The sequence below is a fragment of the Puma concolor genome, chromosome C2 (assembly GCF_028749965.1).
Source record: "Puma concolor isolate L17-30 chromosome C2, mPumCon1.1.hap2, whole genome shotgun sequence".
NCBI lineage: Eukaryota > Metazoa > Chordata > Mammalia > Carnivora > Felidae > Puma > Puma concolor.
This window is the reverse complement of record NC_141675.1, coordinates 53002810-53026676: the sequence shown is the minus strand read 5'-3', so window position 1 is coordinate 53026676 and position 23867 is coordinate 53002810. Positions and strand designations below refer to the sequence as shown.

Genomic DNA, 23867 nt, shown 5'->3' with positions numbered 1-23867 from the left:
GTAAATACATGTTTTTCATGTAGCCCCCAGGTACTTTTCAAACTGAAGATTCTGTATTGTGTTTCAGGCCAACCATATTACTGTATTTCTACCTTTATGTCTTAATATTTGTGAGTTTCTACCTTTATATCTGTTAATGTTTGTTGAATGTATTTAGGTGCTCCTATATTGGTTGCATAGGTATTTATAATTGTTACCTCGTCTTGTAGGATTTGTCCCTTTATCTTTATGTAGTATCCTTCTTTGTCTCTTGCTATATAGTCTTTGTTTTAAAGTGTATTTTTGTCTGATGAAAGTATTGCTACCATGCTACCATTTGCATGGAAGGAATATCTTTTTTTTAATTTTTTTTAACGTTTATTTATTTTTGAGACAGAGACAGAGCATGAACGGGGGAGGGTCAGAGAGAGGGAGACACAGAATCCGAAGCAGGCTCCAGGCTCTGAGCTGTCAGCACAGAGCCCGATGCGGGGCTCGAACTCACGGACCTCGAGATCATGACCTGAGCGGAAGTCGGCCGCTTAACCGACTGAGCCACCCAGGCATGCCAGGAATATCTTTTTTTTTTGATCATCCCTGAATGATGGGAATATTTTTTTCAGTATGCTTGTGTCTTTAGGTCTGAAGTGAGTCTCCTGTAGGTAGCATAGAGATGGTTCTTTTTTTTTTTTTTTTCAACGTTTATTTATTTTTTTTTGGAACAGAGAGAGACAGAGCATGAACGGGGGAGGGGCAGAGAGAGAGGGAGACACAGAATCAGAAACAGGCTCCAGGCTCTGAGCCATCAGCCCAGAGCCCGACGCGGGGCTCGAACTCACGGACCGCGAGATCGTGACCTGGCTGAAGTCGGACGCTTAACCGACTGCGCCACCCAGGCGCCCGAGATGGGGTTTTTTTAAATCTGGATTTAAAAATACCTTTTTATTGGAGCAATTAGGCCATTTACATCTAAAGTTATTAATTGGTATGTACTTAGTGCAGTTTTGTTCATTGTTACTGTTGTTTTGTATTTCTTCTCTATTCCTCTTGTTCTCTTTCTTTGTGATGACTTTAAAAAAATTTTTTTTTTAATGTTTATTTTTTGAGAGAGATAGGGTGTGAGCAGGGGAGGGGCAGAGAGGGAGACACAGAATCTGAAGCAGGCTCCAGGCTCTGAGCTGTCAGCATAGAGCCCAAGGCGGGGCTGGAACCCATGGACCCGGAGATCATGACCTGAGCTGAAATCGGATGCTTAACTGACTGAGCCACCCAGGTGCCCTTGTGATGACTTTCTTTAGTGTTATGCTTGGATTCCTTTCTCTTTATTTTTTTGCCGTCTAGTACAGGTTTTTCACATATGTTTACTATGTGATTCATATATAATCTAAATATATAGTAGTCTCTATTAATTGATGGTCTTGACGAAGTTTTGAGGTGATAGGGGCAATCCGGAGCTGACTGCCAAGAAAGAATTCTTGAAGACGTCTTTGGTGCAAAACGGTGATTTTATTAAAGGACAGAGACAGGACCTCTGGGCAGGAAGAGCTGTACTGTGGGGGACAATCTGTTTTATGGAGTCTGGATCAAGAGGGAGTTTCCAAAGAGACTTTCACTTGCTAAAGATTTACTGGAGGTCTAGCTATTATTAAGCTAAAGTTGTTTTCCCCTCCAGCAAGACATTAACATTAAGACAGTAGGGAGTTCCTGGACTTTAAGCTATGATGATACTGCCTTTTTCTGGTAAACTGGTAGAGACTGTTAGCAGTTTGACCTTTTTTTTTTTTTTTTGTCCTTTCCCATTTTTGGGTAGCTGGGAGTGTCCAAGGAATATCACACATATCCCATCTGTGGGGGTGGGGTGTGTGCTAAGCTTATGCTTTGTTCTCAGCCTACCTCCTGCTCCCTCATCAGTCACTCAAGTTCACACACATTCTAAAAGCACTATAGTCTTCTTCCCCCATTTTATGTATATATTGCCATAATTTACATGTTTTTATTTTGAGTCCCTAATTTTTTTGATATAATTGATTTTATTACTTTTGTCTTTTAACCTTTGTACTAGTGTTACCTGTGATTGGTCTACAAACTTTATTGTAAGTTTCCTTTTGCTCATGAATATTTTCCTTTTACATTTTTCTTCTACTTAGGACCTTTTTTTTATTTTCCATTTAAGTAAGTCCCTTTAACATTTCTTATAAGGTCAGCTTAGCAGTGGTAAACTGCTTTAACTTTTGTTTGGGAAACTGTTTATTTCTCCTTTTATTCTGAATGATGACCTTGTCAGATATAGTATTCTTGGTTGTAGGTTTTTTTTTTCCAGGATTTGGAATGACCCACTTCTGGCCTGCACATTTTCTGCTGAAGTATCAGCTGATAACTATGGGATTTCCTTTGGACATAACTAGTCCCTTTTCTCCTGCTGCTTTTAAGATTCTCTTTATCTTTAATCTTTGACATTTTAATTATTTGTTTTGGTGTACCTCCTTGTGTTCATCTTATTTGGGTCTTTCTGTACTTCCTGGAACTGTTTGTCTGTTTTCTTCCCCAGATTAGCCAAATTTTCACCTGTTTTTTCTTCCCATAAGTTTTCTGCCGCTTTCTCTCTTCTTTTTCTGGAATCCCTATAATGCTAATGTTAGTATACTTGATGTTGTCTCAGAGATCCCTTAATCTGTCCTGATTTTATTTTCATTCTTTTTTTTTTCTTTTGCTGTTTTGCTTGGTTGCTTTCCATTTCCGTGTCTTCCAGATCACTGACCCATTCTTCTGCATCTGCCAATCTGATATTGATTCTCCCCAGTGTGTTTTTCACTTCACTTATTGTATTCTTCAACTATGATTAGTTCTATTTTTATATTTTCTATTTGTTGAAGATCTCACTAACTTCATCCACTCTTCTCTACAGTCTGGAGAGAACTGTCTTTGAACTCTTTATCTGTGGCTTTTTTTTTTTTCCTGTGGCCCAGGGCAGATGAATTTGTTCCCAGTCTATCAGTATTATAGACTCACTGCACTTTGCAGCCTTGGGGCTGGGGTTCCCAAGGTTACCGTGTCTCCTGCCATTTTCTCTGTGGTCCCTTTATCTTTTGTTGTATATAAGTTGTTCAGTCACCCCTCAAGCTCCTTAAGAGGAATTGTTCTCTATATGGGTGTTGACTCCGTGTATCCATGGAGGAAGTGAGTTCAGGGTCTTCCCACATTGCCATACTGGACCCTCACACAAGGTCAAGTAAGCATTATTAACGATGGTAAGTTTGGTGTGTTGTTCAAGGGCCACTTGTAAAACAGACAATGAGAAATATAGTTTTTTATTAATTATTAAAATTGGGTCAATATAAAACAAAATCCTGGCGCCAGGCAGATGGTTGTTAATGGCAGACATGAGGCCATGAGGCACCTCATCTGTTTATCTTAGCTAGTCTAGGGGGTAAGACAGAGCATGCTACCTCAGGGTCAGCAAGGCGCCTTTCTTTTGCTAATTAGCTCTGCTCTGGGCAGCTTCACCCTTCAGCAGTCTATAGCCCTATTTACCTGTTTACCTAATTTGGTTCTTCCTTCCTGTGAAAGTAGCTTTTTGCTCTAGTACTAAATTGGGGAGGGTGGGGTATCTGCCCTGAATACCTAATCTTATTTACCTCATATACCTTTGTATTGGGGCCTTTGCCCCTCCCTCTCTATACTTATTTACCTAATGTTGTTTACCCAAACTTGGGTGTGAGCATCCTATGGCTTTGTAATTCTTTATGCCTTATTAACCCATCAATGCAGGCTCAGGGAATTCCTAAGCTTATTCCTCACAATGGTTATATATACAAGAGACTTTTACCTTAACTGGAAGTTTAGGGGAAACTTTTTGGTTTACAGTGTAGAAAATTATGCCAAGACAATTTAGAACAAATTTTAATGAATGTGAGACAAAAACACAATAACACAGCAATATAGACACAACAGAGGGAAAAAATGAATTTTTTTCAAACACTTTTTATTTTATTGAAGTGATTTATTTACTTATTCAAGTATAGTTGACGTACAGTGTTCATTAGTTTCAGGTAAACAATATAATGATTCAACAGGGCTATACATTACTGTTTGTCACTATAAGAATAGTAACCATTTGTCAAAATACAGAATTTAATATTGACTATATTGACTATGCTGTACTTTCCATCTCTGTGAGACTATATTGACTATGCTGTACTTTCCATCTCTGTGACTTATTTATTTTACAACTGGAAGTTTGTACCTCTTAATGGTCTTCACCTATTTCCCTACCGCCCCCACCTCCCTCTCCTCTAGCAATGAGCAGTGTGTGTTCTCTGTATTTATGTATCTGTTTCATTATTTTTTACATTCCGTATATAAGTGAAATCATATGGTGTATGTGTCCTTCTCTGCCTGACTTAATTCATTTACAATAGTACTCTCTAGATTTATCCGTGTTATTACAAATGGCAATTTCATTCTTTTTTATGGCTGAGTAAAGTTCCCTGTTCTATTATCCATTCATCTATAGATGGATACATAGGTTGTAGCCATATCTTTGCTACTATAAATAATGCTGAAATTAACATTGGGGTGCATTTATCTTTTCAAATTAATGTTTTCATATTGTTTGGGTAAATAGGAGTGGAATTATTGGATCGTATGGTATTTCTATTTTAAATTTTTGAGGAACTTCCATACTGTTTTCACAGTGGTTGCACTAACTTACATTCCCACCAACAGTGCATGATGGTTGCCTTTTCTCCACATCCTCACCAACATTTTGATACTAGCCATTCTGACAGGTGTGAGGTGGTATCTCATTGTGGTTTTGATTTGAATTTCCCTGTTGATCGGTGATGTAGAGCATCTTTTCATGTGTCCATTGGCCATCTGTAGGTCTATTTGTGAAATGTCTATTCATGTCCTCTACCCAGTTTTAAAAAATGTTTGGGGGAGGGGGGGTGCTATCAGCACAGAGCCCAACATGGGGCTTGAAGTCACAAACTGAGATCATGACCTGAGCTGAAATGAAAAGTCCAGCACTTAACAGACTGAGCCACCCAGATGCCCCTCTTCTGCCCATTTTTTCATTGGAATGTTGGAGGTGTTTGTTTTGTTTTGTATTTTGTGGGGTTTTTTGGTGTTGAGTTGAATGAGTCCCCTTATTGGATAAATCATGTAGAAATATTCTCCCATTCAGTAGGTTGCCTTTTCGTTTTGTTAATTGTTATGTTTTCTTTTAGGAGTTTTATGGTTTCGGGTCTCACATTTTTGGGTCTTTAATCCATTTTGAATATATTTTTGTTTATGGTGTAGAAAAGCTCAAGTTTCATTCTTTTGCATGTAGCTATCTCATTTTCCCAGCTTCATTTTTTGAAAAGACTGTCTTTTTCCCATTATATATTCTTGCTTTCTTTGTTGTAGATTAACTGACCATATAAGTGTGGGTTTATTTCTGGGCATTTTATCATGTTCCATTGATCTATGTGTCTATATTTGTGCTAATACCATACTGTTCTGAATATTGTGGCTGTGTAGCATATCTTGAAATCTGGAATTGAGATATTTAAATCTTTGTTCTTTTTCAAGATTGCTTTGGCTATTTGGGGTCCTTTGTGGTTTCAAATAAAATTTAAGGTTATTCTAGTTCTGTGAAAAATACTGTTGGTATTTTGATAGGGATTGCACTGAATTTGTAGATTGCTTTGGGTATTAGGGACATTTTAATGATACTCATGCTTCCAATTCATGAAGATATGTATCTTTCCATTTGTTACATCTTCAATTTCTTTCATCAATGTCTTGTAGATTTCAGAGTATATCTGAAATCTTGTTTAAATCAATTCCTATGTACTTTATTCTTTTGGTGCAATCATCACTGGAATTATTTTCTTAATTTTGCTTTCTGCTAATTCCTTATTAGTGTTGACAAATGCAACAGATTTCTGTATATTCATTTTGTATCCTACAAATTTACTTAAGTTGTTTCTAAGTTCTAAAAGTTTTTCGGTGGAGTCTCTAAGGTCTTTTTATATAGAGTATCAGGTTATCTTAAAATATCAAAAGTTTTACTTCTTCCTTACCAAGCTGGATGCTTTCTATTTCTTTTTCTTGCCTGATTGCTGCAGCTAGGACTTCATGTGACTTTATGCTGAATAAAAGTGGTGAGACTGCACATCCTTCTCTTCTTCCTGATCTATTATGATGTTAGCTGTGGGTTTTTCACATGTGACCTTTATTATGTTGATGTATGTTCTCTCTAAGCCTACTTTGTTGAGGTTTTTTATCATGACCAGATGTTGAATTTGCCAGATACCTTCTCTGCATTTTTTGGAGTGATAATATATGGTTTTTATCCTTCCTCTTGTTAACGTGTTAACATTGATTTAAAAATACTGAACCACCCTTGCATCTCTGGAATAAATCCCACTTGATTGTGATGAATGATCTTTTTAAAAAAATATATTTATTGTTTAATTTACATCCAAGTTCATTAGCATATGGTGCAACAATGATTTCAGGAGTAGATTCCTTAATGCCCCTTACCCATTTAGCCAACCCCCTCCCACCACCCCTCTAGTAACCTTCTGTTCTCCATATTTAAGAGTCTCTAATGTTTTGTCCTCCTCCCTGTTTTTATATTATTTTTGCTTCCCTTCCCTTATGTTCATCTGTTTTGTCTCTTACAGTCCTCATATGAGTGAAGTCATGTGATATTTATCTTTCTCTGACTAATTTTGCTTAGCATAATAACCTCCAGTTCCATCCATGTAGTTGCAAATGGAAAGATTTCATTCTTTTTGATTGCTGAGTAATATTCCATTGTATATATACACCACATTTTCTTTATCCATTCATCTATCAATCGACATTTGGGCTCTTTCCGTACTTTGATAGAGCTGCTATGAACATGTGCCCCATTCAAAACAGCACACCAGTATTCTTTAGATAAATACCTAGTGTATGATTGTTGGGTCATAGAGTAGTTCTATTTTTATTTTTTTGAGAACCTCCATACTGCTTTCCAGAGTGGCTGCACCAATTTGCATTCCCACCAGCAGCGCAAAAGAGATCCTCTCTCTCTGCATCCTCACCAACATCTGTTGTTTCCTGAGTTAATGTTGCCATTCTGACTGGTGTGAGGTGGTATCTCATTGTTGTTTTGATCTGTATTTCCCTGATGATGATTAATGTTGAGGATTTTTTTTCATGTGTCTGTTGGCCATCTGGATGTCTTCTTTGGAGAATTGTCTGCTCACATCTTTTGCACTTTTCTTCACTGGATAATTTGTTTTTTTGGGTGTTGAGTTTGTCAAATTCTTTATAGATTTTGGATACTAACCCTTTATCTGATATGTCGTTTGCAAATATCTTCTCCCATTCTGTCAGTTGCTAACTTTTAGTTTTGCTGATTGTTTCCCTCACTGAGCAGAAGCTTTTTATTTTGATGAGATCTCAATAGTTAATTTTTACTTTTGTTTCCCTTGCCTCCGGAGACATGTTGATTAAGAAGTTGCTGTGGCTGAGGTCAAAGGTTTTTGCCTGATTTCTCCTAGAGGATTTTCATGGCTTCCTGTCTTACGTTTAGGTCTTTCATCCATTTTGAGTTTATTTTTGTGTATGGTGTTAAGAAAGTGGTCCAGTTTTCCCAGCATCCCTTGCTGAAGAGACTGTCTTTATTCCACTGGATATTGTTTACTGCTTTGTCAAAGATTAGTTAGCCATATGTTTGTGGGTCCATTTCTGGGTTCTCTATTCTGTTCCATTGATCTGAGTGTCTGTTTTTGTGCCAGTATCTTATGTCTTCATGATTACAGCTTTGTAATATGTCTTGAAGTCTGGGAATGTGATGCATCCAGGTTTGGTTTTCTTTTTCAAGATTGCTTTGTGGTCTTCTCTGGTTCCATACAAATTTTAGGATTGGGGCACCTGGATGGCTCAGTCGGTTAAGTGTCCGACTTTGGCTCAGGTCATGATCTCACAGTTCATGAGTTCAAGCTCTGCATCGGGCTCTGTGCTGACAGCTTAGAACCTGGAGCCTGCTTCGAATTCTGTGTCTCCCTCTTTCTCTCTCTGCTCCTACCCCACTCATGCTCTGTCTCTCTTTCTCCTTCAAAAATAAATAAAAACTAATTTTTTAAATTTAGGATTGTTTGTTCTAGCTCTGTGAAGAATGCTGGTGTTATTTTGATAGGGATTGCATTGAATATGTAGATTACTTTGGGTAGTATCTACATTTTAACAGTGTTTGTTCTTCCAATCCAGGAACATGGAATATTTTTCCATTTTTTTTGTGTTTTCTTCAGTTTCTTTCATAAGCTTTCTATAGTTTTCAGTATACAGATTTTTCACCTCTCTGGGTAGATTTATTCCTAGGTATTTTATGGTTTTTGGTGCAGTTGTAAATGGAATCGATTCCTTGATTTCTCTTTCTGTTGCTTCATTATTAGTGTATAGAAATGCAACAGATTTCTGTGCATTGATTTTATATCTTGCAACTTTACTGAATTCATGGATCAGTTCTAACAGTTTTTGGAGGAATCTTTTGGATTTTCCATGTAGAGTATCATGTCATTTGCAAAGAGTGAAAGTTTGACCTCCTTCAGGCTGATTTGGATGCCTTTTATTCCTTTGTGTTGTCTGATTGCTGAGGCTAGGACTTCCAACACTATGTTGAATAACAGTTGTAAGAGTGGACACCCCTGTTGTGCTCCTGACTTTAGGGGGAAAGCTCTCAGTTTTTCCCCACTGAGGATGATATTAGCAGTGGGTCTTTCATATATGGCTTGAATGATCTCGAGGTATGACCCTTCTATCCCTACTTTCTTGAGGGTTTTTATCAAGAAAAGATGCTGTATTTTGTCAAATGCTTTCTCTGCATCTATTGAGAGGATCATGTGGTTCTTGTCCTTCTTTTATTGATGTGATGTATCACATTGATTGTTTTGAGGAAATTGAACCATCCTGCATCCCAGGTATAAATCCCACTTGGTCATGGTAAACAATTCTTTTAATGTATTGTTGGATTGGTTGACTAGTATCTTGTTGAGAATTTTTTGCATCCATGTTGATCAGGGAAATTGGTCTATAGTTCTCCTTTCTAGTGAGGTCTTTGGTTTCGGAATCAAGGTAATGCTGGCTTCATAGAAAGAGTTTGGAAGTTTTCCTTCCATGTCTATATTTTGGAACAGCTTCAAGAGAATAGGTATTAACTCTTCTTTAAATGTTTGATAGAATTATGCTGTAAAGCCATCCAGCTCTGGACTCGTTTTTTGGGAGATTTTTGATTACTAATTCAATTTCTTTACTGGTTATGTGTCTGTTCAAATTTTCTGTTTCTTCCTATTTCAGTTTTGGTAGTGTATATGTTTCTAGGAATTTGTCCATTTCTTCCAGATTGCCCATTTTATTGGCCTGTAATTGCTCACAATATTCTTATTATTGTTTGTATTTCTGCAGTGTTGGTTGTGATCTCTACTCTTTCATTCTTTATTTTATTTGTTTGGGTCCTTTTCTTTTTCTTTTTGATCAAACTGGCTAGGGGTTTACCAATTTTGTTAATTCTTTCAAAGAACCAGCTCCTAGTTTCACTGATGTGTTCTACTGTTTTTTGTTTTTTGTTTTTTTTTTGGTTTAATAGCAGTGATTTCTACTCTAATCTTTATTATTTCCTGTCTTCTGCTGGTTTGGGGTTTTATTTGCTATTCTTTTTCCAGTTCTTTGAGGTGTAAGGTTCGGTTGTGTATCTGAGACCTTCCTTCTTTAGGAAGGCCTGGATTGCTATATACTTCTCTTATGACTGCCTTTGCTGTGTGCCAGAGGTTTTGGGCTGTGGTGTTATTTTCATTGGCTTCCATGTACTTTTTCATTTCCTCTTTAATTTCTTGGTTAGCCCATTCATTCTTTAGTAGGATGTTCTTTAGTCTCGAAGTATTTATCTTTCCAAATTTTTTCTTGTGGTTGATTTCAAGTTTCATAGCATTGTGGTCTGAAAATATGCATGGTATATATAATCTTGATCTTTTTGTACTTGTTGAGGGCTGATTTGTGTCCCAGTATGTGATCTATTCTGGAGAACGTTCCATGTGCACTGGAGAAAAATGTGTATTCTGATGCTTTAGGATGAAATGTTTTGAATGTATTTGTTAAGTCCATCTGGCCCAGTATGTCATTCAAATCCATTGTTTCCTTGCTGATTTTCTGTTTAGATGATCTGTCCATTGCTGTAAGTGGGGTGTTGACGTCCCTTACTATTATGGTATTATTATCAATGAGTTTCTTTATGTTTGTGATTAATTGATTTATATATTTGGGTGCCTCCATGTTTGGAGCATACATGTTTACAACTGTTAGGTCTTTTTGGTGGATAGACCCCTTAATTATGATATAATGACATTCTTTATCCCTTGTTAGTGTCTTTATATTAAAATCTGGATCATCTGATATTAAGTAGCTGGATGGCTACTCCAGCTTTCTTTTGGCGACCATTAGCATGATAGTTGGTTCTCCATCCCCTTACTTTCAATCTGAAGGTATCTTCAGGTCTAAAGTAGGTCTCTTGTAAACAGCATATAGGTGGGTCTTGTTTTCTTATCTATTCTTTTACCCTTTGTCTTTTGATTGGAGCATTTAGTCCATTGATGTTTAGAGTATGTACTGAAAGATACGAATTTATTGCCATTATGTTGCTTGTAGAGTTGGAGTTTATGGTGTATCCTCTGGTCCTTTCCAGTCTTTGTTGCTTTTGGTCTTTTTTTTTTTTTTTTCCATCTTTTCTCCTCTCAGAGAGTCCCCCTTAAAATTTCTTGCAGTGCTGGTTTAGTGGTCACAAACTCCTTTAATTTTTGTTTGTCTGGGAAGCTCTTTATCTCTCCTTCTGTTTTGACTGACAGCCTTGCTGGATAAGAATTCTTGGCAGCATATTTTTCCAATTCAGCGTATTGAATATATCCTGCCACTCCTTTCTGGCCTGCCAAGTTTCTGTGGATAAGTCTGCTGCGAACCTGATCTGTCTTCCCTTGTAGGTTAAGGACTGTTTTTCCCTTGCTGCTTTCATGATTCTTTCCTTGCCTGAGTATTTTGTGAATTTGACTATGATATGCCTTGTTGATGGTTGATTTTTGTTAAATCTAATGGGATTCCTCTGTGCTTTCTGGATTTTGATGTCTGTGTCTCCCCAGGTTAGGAACATTTTCTGCTATGATTTGCTCACATAAATATTTTCTACCCCTTTTTCTCTCTCTTCATCTTCTGGGACCCCTATGATTCTGATGTTATTCCTTTTTAATGAGTCACTGAGTTCTCTAATTTTTATTTCATGCTCTTTTGCCTTAGTTCTCCTTCTTTCTTTCTGCTTCATTATTCTCTATAAGTTTGTCCTCTATATTGCTGATACACTGCTCTGCCTCATCCATCCTTGCCGCTGTGGCATCCATTAGAGATTGCGGCTCAGTTATAGCATTTTTTATTTCATCCTGACTAGCTTTTATGTCTTTTACCTCCACAAAAAGGGATTCTAATCTATTTTCAACCCCAGCTAGTATTCTTTTTATCATGAGTCTAAATTCTGGTTCAGACATCTTGCTTGTATCTGTGTTAAGTCCCTGAGTGTCATTTCTTCCTGTTCTTTCTTATGAATGAATTCCTTTGTTTCATCATTTTGGAGGAAGAAAAGGAATTAATAAAGTAAAAAAAAGTTAAAAATTAAAAACAACAGAAAGAAATCAAATGAAGGATACTAGATCCTAGGTGTGTTTTGGTCTGGTTGTTGAAAGAAGCTTGATAGATTAGAGATAAAGGGAAAGATGAGAAAAGAAAAGAAAAAAGGAAAACATTTGAAAAATTTTAAAAATGACTACAATAAAATATAATAAAATGAAATGATGAAAGCAAAGTAGAATTTAAAAATTTACAAAAGTAAAACATATAGTAGAAAAAATTAAAGAAATATCTTTTTAATAAAAATGGAAAATAAAAATATATATTTTTTCTTTCTGTATTCAAGAATAAGAAAAAATGTTGAATAAAAGGACCAGCAAACAATGAAATACAATTGAAATTACAGCAGGTTTCCCGTAGAAGTCAAGCTATGAAGCACTTTATAGTCCATAAACTAAGCAGGCAGAGAGACTTGTGTTTGTCAAGAGTGCTGATGGCCAAGTTGGATGGGGTTTAGTGTAATGACTCCATTATCCACTAGATGGCACTGCTCTGCTTACTGGGGTGGATTGCTGTGGCGGTGTAGGCGTGTATGCGCATGTGTGGGAGGAGTGAAAATGGCGTCACCCAGCTACCCAGCCTCTAGTATTGGAACTCTGTGCTCTCCACGACTGGCAATTGGGCATCCCTCCTTTGTCTCCAGCTTCTGTCCACTCCCCACTTCTATACTGTCTGTGACCAAGCAGTCAGCCTGCCACGCAGCACCTCTCTCCTGAGTTTTATCTCAAATGGGCTGTTTCCCAAACCCTCACTTCCAAGGGACTGCGGCTTTGACCCACTCAGACCTTTGGGGGATGGTCTCACTGAGCAATGGCCAGGTGCTGGCCCACCCCCAGGAACACTGACGAGACTGCACTGCTGCCAATGCCCAGAGACTGCGGCTGGGTGCCAGTCTGCCCCAGAAAAAGTTAGTGTGGTCTTGTAGCAGCAGCGTTTCAGGGTTTATGGAAAATCACAACACATGTCTGGCACCAGGCCTTCCCCTTAACATCCTTCTTCTAGCACCAATGAATATGGTGGTTCTCTGGGGTCCGCTGGGACCTTTGCCTCTGGGGTAGCCACACAGCCTTTACCAAATGTCCTCCCAGCAGGGGAACTGCCTCTCCTCTGTGTGGCCCGAAGACCCCTTGGACCTCACTCTCTGGTGGGAAGGGCGAATCCCCAGGAGCAGAGCACCACCGGGTATCAAGCTGTGGAGTTTCAGACTCTGTGCTCCCCGTTTGTAGAGTCTTAATGGAATTTAGACCCTCTCCTTTCTCCTTTTTTTGTTCAGTCCCTGCAGCTATTTCCACTTTTCCACTTTCTGTCCAGCTGCTTTTGGGTGTGTGTGGGCAGAGCTTTTCCCATACTCTCCCCATCTCCGTCCTCTCTCCACAAGCAAAAACAGCTCCCTGCCCTCCGTGGCTTCTCTCTCACCTAGTTCACCTCTCCATGCTGTGTACCTGCCAAGTTCTGTGGTTCAGATTGGGCAGATTGTTGTGTTAATCCTCAAATCAGTTTTCTAGGTGTGCAAGATGGTTAGTGTTGATCGGGCTGCATTTCAGGGACGACAGACATAAAAAAAAAAAAAAAAAAAAAAAACTTCCATGCTGTTCCTCCATCTTGGCCCCTCCCCCTGAATGATCCTTGTAATGTATTGTTGAATTCAGTTTGCTGATATTTTGTTATTTTTCTATCTATATTCATCAGGAATATTGACCTATAGTTTTCTTTTCTTGTAGTGTCTGGTTTTGGCATCAGGATAATTCTAGACTCAGATTAACTTGCTAGTTGTCCCTCCCCTTCTATTTTTTATAATAGTTTGAGGAGAATTCGTATTACTTCTTCAAGTGTTTGGTAGAATTCACCTATGAAGGCTTCTGGTCCTGGACTTTTGCTTGTGGGGTGATTTTTTTTTTTAACTGATTCAATTTTGTTACTAGTTATCAGTCTGTTCTGACTTCTATTTCTTCCTGATTCAGTTTTGGAAGTTTGTATTTTTCTAGGAATTTACGCATTTTTTTAGGTTGTTCAATTTGTTGGCATTTAATTTTTCTTAGTATTTTTTTTTTATAAACTTTTGTATTTATGTGGTGTCACTTATTCTTTCATTTCTAATTTATTTGAGTCTTCTCTACTTGTTAATGAGCTTAGCTAAAGGTTTATGAATTTTGTTTATCTTTCCAAAGAACCAGGTCTTGGCTTCATTGATCTTTTCTATTTTTTTTTTCTTATTTCTGTCTAGTCTTTATTTCCTTCTAATGACTTTGAGCTTTGTTCTGTGTACACAGAATATTACATCCAAAAACATAATTTGGATGTACACAAATCGTTTTCTAGTATAGACCACATTTTAGGCCACAAAACAAATCTCAACAATTTAAATCCATCTGGTCTAATATGTTGATCAAAACCTGTTTCATTATTGATTTTCTGTATGGATGATACATTTAGTGACCTAAGTGGGGTGTGAAAGTTCCCTACTATTATTGTGTTTTCCCTTTATGTCTGCTAATATTTGCTTCATGTATTTACATGCTCCTATATTCGTTGCATAGATGTTTACTAATGTTATATGCTCTTGTGGAATTATGTCGTGTCCTTCTTTGTCTCTTGCTACAGTCTTCGTTTTAAAGTCTATTTTGTCTAAGTATTGCTACCCTGGTTTTTTCGTTGCTTCCATTTGCATTTAATATTATTTTTCATCTCTTCACTTTCAGTCCGCTTGTGTGTTTAGGTCTGAAGTGAGTCTCTTGTACGTGGAGTATAGATGGGTCTTGCTTTTTTATCCACTTAGTCACTATCTTTTGACTGGAGCCTTTAGAGCATTTATATTTAAAGTAGTTATTGATGGACATGTACTTATTGCTATTGTTTATTGTTTTCTGGTTGTTTTTGTAGTTCTCTGTGTTCCTGCTCTTGCTCTCTTCCCCTGTGGTTTAATGGTTTTCTTTAGTATTATGCTTGAATTGCTTTCTCTTTCATTCTGTGTATCTATTACAAGTTTCTGATTTGTGGTTACCGTGGTATTAATGTATATTATATATATATATATGTGTATATATATATAACATACATATATATGTATAATATATCTATATTATACATACATTATATATAGCTGTATTAAGTTGATGGTCACTTAAGTTTCTGTGATTGTTGTCTTATAGTTAGGATATATTCCTCTGTCTCCTCATTTTGTCCAAGTCTTTTGGGGCTTGAACGTAGTGGCCTTGTATAGAAGCAGTCCTGTGATATCCTGTAGCACAATCCCCCCAACCCATCTTCAGAATCACATGCTCCAGGGATGTCCTCCTGTGTGGGCTGTGTGCACACCTGTTTTTTGCCAAGATGTGATTGCTGTAGGCATGCCAGTGATCCGGGCTGGCCCTCAGCCCAGCTGGTGCAGTGACCTGTTTTGCCTATTGCGGGCACACTGGGCAAGGTTTGCTCTTCATGCTGTTCAGAGTCCTGTCTATAGTGGCTGTGGGATCACTAGTGGGCAGGGCTGGCCCTCAGCATGGCTGTATGCAATTAGCCATTGCACAAACTGTAGGCACACAAAGTGCGAGGGGCTTTCTCCCTGCACAGATGAGAGGCCCAGCCCCAGGAAGTGTGGGTATGCTGGTTTGTAGGGTTATCACTGCCTCCCCTCCCCAGGGTAGGAATCACTTTGAGGGGGCACTGGTCCTTACCAGCATTGCCTGCTGGGTGGGTCTACAAAGGAACTCCAGGTTGGGCATGTGGTCCTGGCGAAGTAGATGGAAAGTATCAGAACTGGCTCCCACAAGCATCTGACTGTCTAGGCTGAGGAGGACAAGAAAATGACACCCACCACTTTTGTTCCTGGAGAAATCTTCTGTAGATCCCTGTCCCTTTGGCCCATGTCCTAAAATCAGTCAATAAATCCCTTTCACATATATGCCAGGTGCTTTGCAAAGTGCTCCTTTTGTGCTATGTCTTGGCCTTATTATTTAGCATCTTGGCTCTTGAAGGGCAGAGACTTTATTTCCTGTGGCCCCTCCATCTTTCCCAGAGTTAAGCCCCACTTATTTCATAGGTAAATGTTATGGAGACTCTTTCCAGGGTGGATGCCCAGGGCCAGGGGTGCCTGGTGTGGGGTCTGATCCTTTCACTCTTCTGTGCTTGTGATATCCCTGTCATTTGTGCTTAGTCATGTCAGGTCTGCTTCCCAACTGTGTCTCCACCTCTGCTCCTCTTTTTTTTTGTTTATTTTTAAACATTTTTAAATAAATGTTTATTTATTCATCTTTGAGAAAGACAGCACAAGCAGGGGAGGGGTCAAGAGAGAGGGAAACACAGAATCCGAAGCAGGCTCCAGGCTCTGCACTGACAGCAGCAAGCTCGACGTGGGTCTTGAAATCACGAACTGTGAGATCATGACCTGAGCCAAAATCAGATGCTTAACTGACTGAGCCTCCCAGGCGCCCCTCTGCTGGCCTTTTTGATGTGGCCTCCTCTCTACAACCAGCTGTGGAAGCTCTATTCTGCAGGCTTCAGGTTGTTTTCAGAGTGAGCTATAACATATGTGGTTGTTGCTTGGGTGTGTCCATGACATTAGGGAGCTCAGGGTCCTCCCGCTCTGGCATCTTCCCCGCTCCTTAGGATCTTTTAATGTCAGTGCTTTCTTTTCATTTGCCATTGTACATAACACACTACCAAACTAACAACCACTGGGACACAGTATGGCCAGATACAGCAGCTCCATTTCTGTCTTGTAGCTGTCGTTTGATGTCTATCATGTGTCCATTAATATCACTCACCCAAATTGGGACCGACGTAATTGTAGAGTTAAGGAAACAAAAATGCAGGGGGCGCCTGGGTGGCTCAGTCGGTTGGGCGTCCGTCTTCGGCTCAGGTCACGATCTCACAGTTTGTGAGTTCGAGCCCCACGTCGGGCTCTGTGCTGACAGTTTAGAGCCTGGAGCCTGCTTCGAATTCTGTGTCTCCCTCTCTCTCTGCTCCTCCCCCACTCATGCTCTGTCTCTGTCTCTCCTTCAAAAATAAAAACATTAAAAAAAAATTTTTTTAAATGCAGAGGGAGAACCATCACTTAGGAAATTTAGTTTTTTTTTTTTTTTTTAACCCTGTGGGATTTTGGTTTTAGACAACTAATAATTGAGTAATGTTACTGGCTTGCTGTGCCACCCAAGGCAGATGACTTCATCTCTTAGGACCTATTAAGTGAGGATTAACAAATTTACTGAAGTCTTTGAAATTAACAAAAATCTAAATCACAGAACCACTTGGTAAATTTGATTTCCAAGTTGATACACATTTAGATATGTCATTTGCAAATATTTTCCCATTCCATCGGTTATCTTTTAGTTTTATTGATTGTTTTCCTTTGCTGTGCAGAAGCCCTTTATCCTGATGAGGTCCCAATAGTTCATTTTTGCTTTTAATTCCCTTGCCTTTGGAGGTGTGTCGAGCAAGAAATTGCTGTGGCTGAGGTCAAAGAGGTTGTTGCCTGCTTTCTCCTCTAGAGTTTTGATGGTTTCCTGTCTCATAGGTCTTTCATCCATTTTGAGTTTGGTATGGTGTAAGAAAGTGGTCTAGTTTCATTCTTCTGCATGTTGCTGTCCAGTTCTCCCACGACCATGTGCTGAAGACACTTTCTTTTTTCCACTGGATACTCTTTCCTGTTTTGTCAGTTTCCTTAAAGAAAAGTATGCACATATCCACATAGATTTTCAGATTTTGCTATTTGGTAGCCACTAAGAATTCTCATGATCTCTCAGCAAAAGAAGCAATGCAGCAACAAGCAAAACAAGAAACAGTGTTTAAAAAGTCACTGAGATCAGATCTATATACTGTTCTAGGAGACGAGCTACAGGAAGGTGGTGGGGCTGATAAAGCCAAGACAACACAGAGGCAGGAAGTGACTGCAGGTGTCCTGTGGCTTAGCAAAGTATAGAGATTATAGTTTTTCAAAAGCTTTTTAAAGGGTGGGAATTATTACCTTTACACTCAGGGTTAAAGTCTCCTTTTAATGCAACAGTGTAAAGAAGTGCAGGCTTACAAACTCACAGTTCCAAATGAACAAGGCCTGAAAGAAGAGGGGGTAACGACTAAAATACAGATACGAAGTAAGACCCATCTGACTGGCACAGTTACTGCTTTGGAAATCAAGAGCAGGTGTTATTCCTAATGCCATAAGGACCGTGCCAAGGGCAAGGGAGGTATTTGGTGGCTAGGAAAACAAAACAAAACAGATGAGGACTTTCCCTACACGCTTAACCTTTATGAATTGAGAAAAGGAAAAGTGAGCATTGTTTTAACCCTTATCTGTCCATACCAATCACTATCAGCACCCCAAACGATTCCACGCACTAGCAGTCAGCCCAAGGCCTTCCCCTACCTAGAGGCCCCCGCTAGCCAAGGGTGCATTATAGAGACCTTGTTATCTACCTTATTTATTCGACTAAGAAGTCTACTTTGGATAGCATATACTAATAATATAAGCCTACTGACTCAACTAAAACCACACTGGTTGTGGTGGAGATCACGAGTAAGGAAGAGGGAACAAACAAAACACTTCCAGTCGGCCTCTAGGAAGATGAAAGTGCTGAATTACTGGAAAATGTGACAGGAAATCATCAATTTGGATTATAAAGCTTTGGCATTTGTGATAATTTGAATAGAAGCCAAGGAGATTATATCTGAATAACATTAAAAATAACTACTTCTCGGCAGAGCTTGCCTTGGCGGGGGCAGCCCAACCCGGGAATACTTTGCCAGGCTGGGATGTGCAGTGTCCCGTTCTCTGGTTTTTTTAATAAGCCCTGCTTTTGGGCTTGAGGTAAGAGTGCTTCCTCCTGGAGGAGGCAGAATCTATAAAACCAAAACTGTAAAGGTTTAATAATGTTATTGAGGAAGGTCTTAATTAAATGGTACAGGGTTTAAAAGCATTATAATAATCCAAACTTTTGTATTAAAAAATATGTAACACTGTGTATTTAGCAATAGAGTTTATAAAATTAAGTTGGAAACTCATCGTTTCAGGATTTGCCTAAACTGTAGACACTGCTAGGATTTTCTTCGGATTACTATTTTCCAAAACAGAATAAAAAGGTATTGGCTTGAGAAAATACTTCAAGTTTATAAGTAAAACCAATTTTTAAACTATACAAATACATAAATAGTCTGCCTGCCTACCTATAAATATCCAGCATACAGCTTTTAGAAGCAGTGCGTAAGGAATGTGGGTTGCTGGAGGGGAAAGGGGGTGGGGTGGGATGAATGGGTGATGGGCATTCAGAAGGGGACCTGTTGGGATGAGCACTGGGTGTTTTATGTAAGTGATGAGTCACTCAACTCTACTCCTAAAACCATTATTACACTATATGTTAACTAACCTGAATTTAAATTAAAAGGAAAATTGTAAATCAGGGTTCAAATCCCCATTTTTCACTTACCAGCTGTAACCTCAAGTTACTTCCCCCGTAAAGCCAGGCTCATAGTACATATTCTTACAAGACAGAGAATTACATGACGAATGTATAAAGTTTTTAGCACAGAACTTGGTCCATGGTGGCATTTTAGAATGCCACCTGCCCTGCCCCTTGTCCAGGTGTCTGGCATATTGGTGTTGACATACAAATGCAGGTGCATCTACAGTATTTAGACTCCAAAGGCTGTCCAAAGATTCTCCCTACTCCCATAGGACTTAGCCATACATATTAGAACAAGTGATAGTAAGACAGTCAACTAGATTTGCATCTAACTTGGTGACAAAACAGTAAGGAACCCTGGCTTTCATATTTGCCTGCAGGCTACTACTAAAGGAGCTGAGGCTAGGATTGAAGAGGCAGCAGGAGATTCAAGGCACTCGTCCAAACAAGAATTTATAATGATAGAAGCCCTCCAAACTCTGAGCTAATATAAATCTATCCCGTTTATTACACTAATTCTCTTTTTCTTTCTCTAGAAAACAAATGACGATGCAATTGATTTTGATTATACCGTTCTACTCCATGAATTCTCAACACAGGTAAAACATAGAATTGTATGTAGGTTAGAAGGTAGAGGAGGGAAACAGTAAAGTATCGTACAAACTGAGAAGGCACTTGGAGACCAAAAAACACCGCAGGCAGCTGCACCCAGTTTACACGGAGTTTTAGTCAGGGTGACTTACTGACGGGAGGATCGGCAGGTGATGACCGAGGCGCTGCGCAGCTGTTCTCTGCAAAGTCTGGACTGTTAGTGCACAGATTTTATAGAGCAAGGGGATGTGCAGAGGTCACTGTGGTGAGGTCAGCGGTCTAATATTTTCACAGACCTCGTGGTACCATCAGGGTTGGGGGCATGGGCACTAGGCAAGCTCTGCTAGTTACCAAAACATTAGGGGAGATCAAGACAAGCCTTCCTGCACTTGGGGCAGGGCATATTACCTCCAAGGGGCCGGGAACATATTCCTGAGAGAGGTCAGTGCACAGACATGAGCAAGACGGAGGGTCAAAGACGGAGTCAGTATTGTCAGCACTCCTATGATACAGAAATGCTTTTGCCAGAAATTTTTGCAGATCATAGTACTTTAGAACTCTTATTTTCCAGGAAATCATTCCTTGTCGTATTCACTTGGTCTGGTACCCTGGCAAACCACTTAAAGTGAAGTACCACTGTCAAGAGCTACAGACACCAGAAGAAGCCTCTGGAACTGAAGAAGGTTCAGCTGTGGCACCAACAGAGCTCAATAATTTCTGAAAAGAAAAAAGGTCTGCTTATACCAAATTCTAAACAAAATGACTCTATTAAATAGTGTAAATCACTATTCTGGCAAAATAGGTAAGGTATAAAGTATTCTAATATTTTTTAGAAAGCCTGCAATTATAATACTTAACAATTAAAAGATGCTGGGGTTTTTGTTTTTCGATTGGTTTGGTTTATTTTGTTAATTCTGGGAATACAGGCATACTGAACTCTGCTCAGCGCTAAACAGTTTACTCCACAGGTTTCTCAGGGTTTCAGCCCTAAAATGTAAAAGAATCAACTGGTATATACTGTAATTGGATCAATAAGTATTTAGCAAAATAAAAATTGATGGTCTTACCTTCAAAGCTGTATTTCTCATTACTTTGAACATAGCAAAGCCAACTATTTTCTGTTGCTAAATTCCTTCTACTTAGTATATAAAAAATATAGTTCAATGAAAGCAAATTGCAGGGAAAATAATACCAGTTTAGAACAAACTTTAATTTTTTTTATCATTTCAAGCAAGTATTCTTTTTTTGATATGTACTTTTCTATATAAAATGTGTTCAGTGTGTGTTTATAGAGATTTGTATCCATAAGCAAAATTTGTGCTAGACTGAATTAAATGAATTCTTAATATTGCTTAATTCAAATTTTATAAATAAAGTGTTTCATGGATAAAGCGGAGTGTCTGCAAATGTATTAAATTGAATAGTGATGTAACTGAAATTCTATCAAATATGTACAATTTTCATCTATAATGACAATTTGCACCCCAGTGTTGGCCTAAATTAATTTATAAAATATAATATGTACCGTAATCAAATTCAGTGGAGTACCTCCCCAAGGCAGGAAGAAGTGATCCAGGAAACGTAGCCATCACTTGCCTCTCAAAATTCCTATCCTTTGTAGGGGGAGAATTTAAATTTTCTTCTACCCATCACGGTTCCTCCAGCTGGTCTAAGAATTAAAGGGGAAGATAAACAGGAGGAAAATAAAACAGTTTTACTACATGTGCAGAGAGGCTCAATAATGCACTTGAGACCTAAAGAAATGAAGGCAGTCAATTTTTATACTTTGAAGACAGAGTATAAATCTATAAGGACTTGACAAAGAAAACTTTGGGAGTTTCAGTTGCTAAGGAATTCTTTTTTTTTTTTTTTTTTTTTTGTACTGTTAGAGTGTGAGCAGGGGAGGGGCAGAGAGAGAAGGAGACACAGAATCTGAAGCAGGCTCCAGGCTCCGAGTGGTCAATACAGAGCCAGATGCAGGGCTTGAACTCACGAACCGTGAGATCATGACCTAAGCTGAAGTAGGACACTTAACCGACTGACTCACCCAGGCACCCAAATTAATAAGGAATTCTAAACAATTTGGGTTCAGGTAGTCAGTAACAAGTAACAAACGTTTTCTGTACAGACTTCTTTGCTCTAAATTTCCTATCTCTGATAAGGATGTCTCTTTACCTTGTGATACAGGAAGGGTATTTATTTCCTTTTCACATGGGGGAGTTTATTTCCTGCTTTCAGGAAGACAGAAGGGGATCCCAGTGTCTCTCCTGCATGGTCTTAAGTAATTTTTACTTAAAATAATATACCACAGTAGGACATTTTGGGGCGGCCTGCCCTTGGCTCCTACAGTTCCTTCCACCGAAGCTTCCCTGGAAGTTTCACACATTACAAGTTGAGCTGGTAGACTATTCCTTCTTGTTGAATCAGTGTCTTAATACTGACAATAGGTCAACCAACTTAAACTCATTTCAGAACACAGGTGTCTTCTCAACGTTAAGCCTATGGTTCAAATAATCATGTAATAAGAGGAACTTTTATGGAAATAAAAGAAAAATAATGGTTAACGATTGAACCAAATTGTGAACCCATTTCTGAGTTCTGAGAGTAGCTAGTCAAGAGGATTTCTAGATGTAGGCTCAAAGCATCTTCAGATAGATGCTTTTAGGGCAGGTCTGGCAATGTGACAGATTTTCTTTGTAGTTTGCATGTTTCTGGTGATGGTTTTGAGTGGCCCATAGAACAACAGGCATGAAGATTATATATGAGCTGTTATGGTGATCTGCTATTCAGTTGGCAGGGCTTCAAGAAAAAGAAGTTTTAATTCTCAAATGATTCCAAGTCAAAAGGATGGGAAAAAAATAGAAGACATTCATTCGCTCATTTGAAGGGCGGTGGCCAGGCACTAGAGGAAACTAAAAGGAATCAGGATCTAGTCCAGTTTATAATGAACTGTATTAGAATCTAATTTACACAAAGGTGTGTTAGTGAAATAAAATTCTTCCCTCTATATTCACCCTTATTTTTACCAGAGTAAGGCTAATTTATTTGCAGAATGAATATAGTTTCAATAAACTTCGCTTGATTATTTACAGAAGTACAGCAAGAATAGTGATGGATCATACAGGCTTTTTTAAATCTGCTTTGCTTAAACTTTTTGTAAGGAATCTCTGACTGGACTTTTAACAGCCTTTGAAGGCCCAGAAGCCAAGCCAAATATTTGCCATCAGACCTCGCCTGTAATACCTATCGTTTGGGGTTAAGTCCTCTCTTCTTGAGGTCCCCAAAGAATCCTGAGGTTCTTGCACCTGCAACAAAGTGACCTTCTTTACTCACTTAGACTGCTTGGGAAACCTGTATCCAGCTTTTTCTAAGGAGCTTTATTCCATACAGTCAACCTTAAAGCTGTTCTGGTCATGTCTGAGTCTATGCATGTCTCCCTCAAATATGACATTTCAGTGAAAACCTTGGTAATACAACCAATGTTTCCAATTGTGTCCTGTTACAAGGAGAACAGATTTTTACTGAACTTACGGAAATAAAAATTATTATGAAAATGTAAGAATACTCACTGAGAGTTTAGGAACTCTGGAACAATCAGGTAGGGGGAAAAAAGATAAAATATACCTTTGTGAACAAATTGAAACATTTATCAAATTGCTGTTAAGTCATAGTGTAAGAGAAAAACTTCCCTTAAATTTGAAAAAAAAACCCAAAACATTAAAAAAAATCACTAATGGTTCTAATAAAAATGTCATAGAAATTATAATCTTCCTCTTCAGTTCATTCATGCTCATGTTATTATTTCTTCTGCTGCTTGAATCCAATTTTTCCACTAGTTCCAGAAATTCTTACCCAGTTCAGTTTTATAATCTTAAGGTCATCAGAAACCTGTACTCAGAATTGTTTCCACAAGTCTCACTGAAGATGAAACCCATCTGCAGGAAGCTTTTGTAAAAGCATCTAAGTAAAAGTAGAATTGTTTGTATATGAGAAAAGATTTAAAAATGGCCACGATGAGGGGTGCCTCGGTGGCTCAGTCTGGTAAGTGTCTGACTTCAGCTCAGGTCATGATCTCATGGTTTGTGAGTTTGAGCCCCACATCAGGCTCTGTGCTGTCAGTGCAGATCCTGCTTTGGATCCACTGTCTCCCTCCCTCTCCACCTCTCCCCTTCTCATTCTCTCTCAAAAAATAAAAACATT

At 38.7% G+C, this 23867-nt stretch overlaps 1 protein-coding gene across 1 annotated transcript in view; it reads left to right on the top strand.

Annotated features, from left to right (window-relative positions):
• The window catches only part of RARRES1 (retinoic acid receptor responder 1), a 54684-nt gene extending 33626 nt beyond the window's left edge, over nucleotides 1-21058 (top strand). Inside the window, exons 5-6 of the mRNA XM_086674600.1 lie at nucleotides 19613-19675; nucleotides 20239-21058. Of these exons, the coding sequence (XP_086530726.1) occupies nucleotides 19613-19675; nucleotides 20239-20388 (213 nt within the window). The 3' untranslated portion in view covers nucleotides 20389-21058. The remainder of the gene's footprint in view (nucleotides 1-19612; nucleotides 19676-20238) is intronic.
• The last annotated feature ends 2809 nt before the right edge of the window (nucleotides 21059-23867 follow it).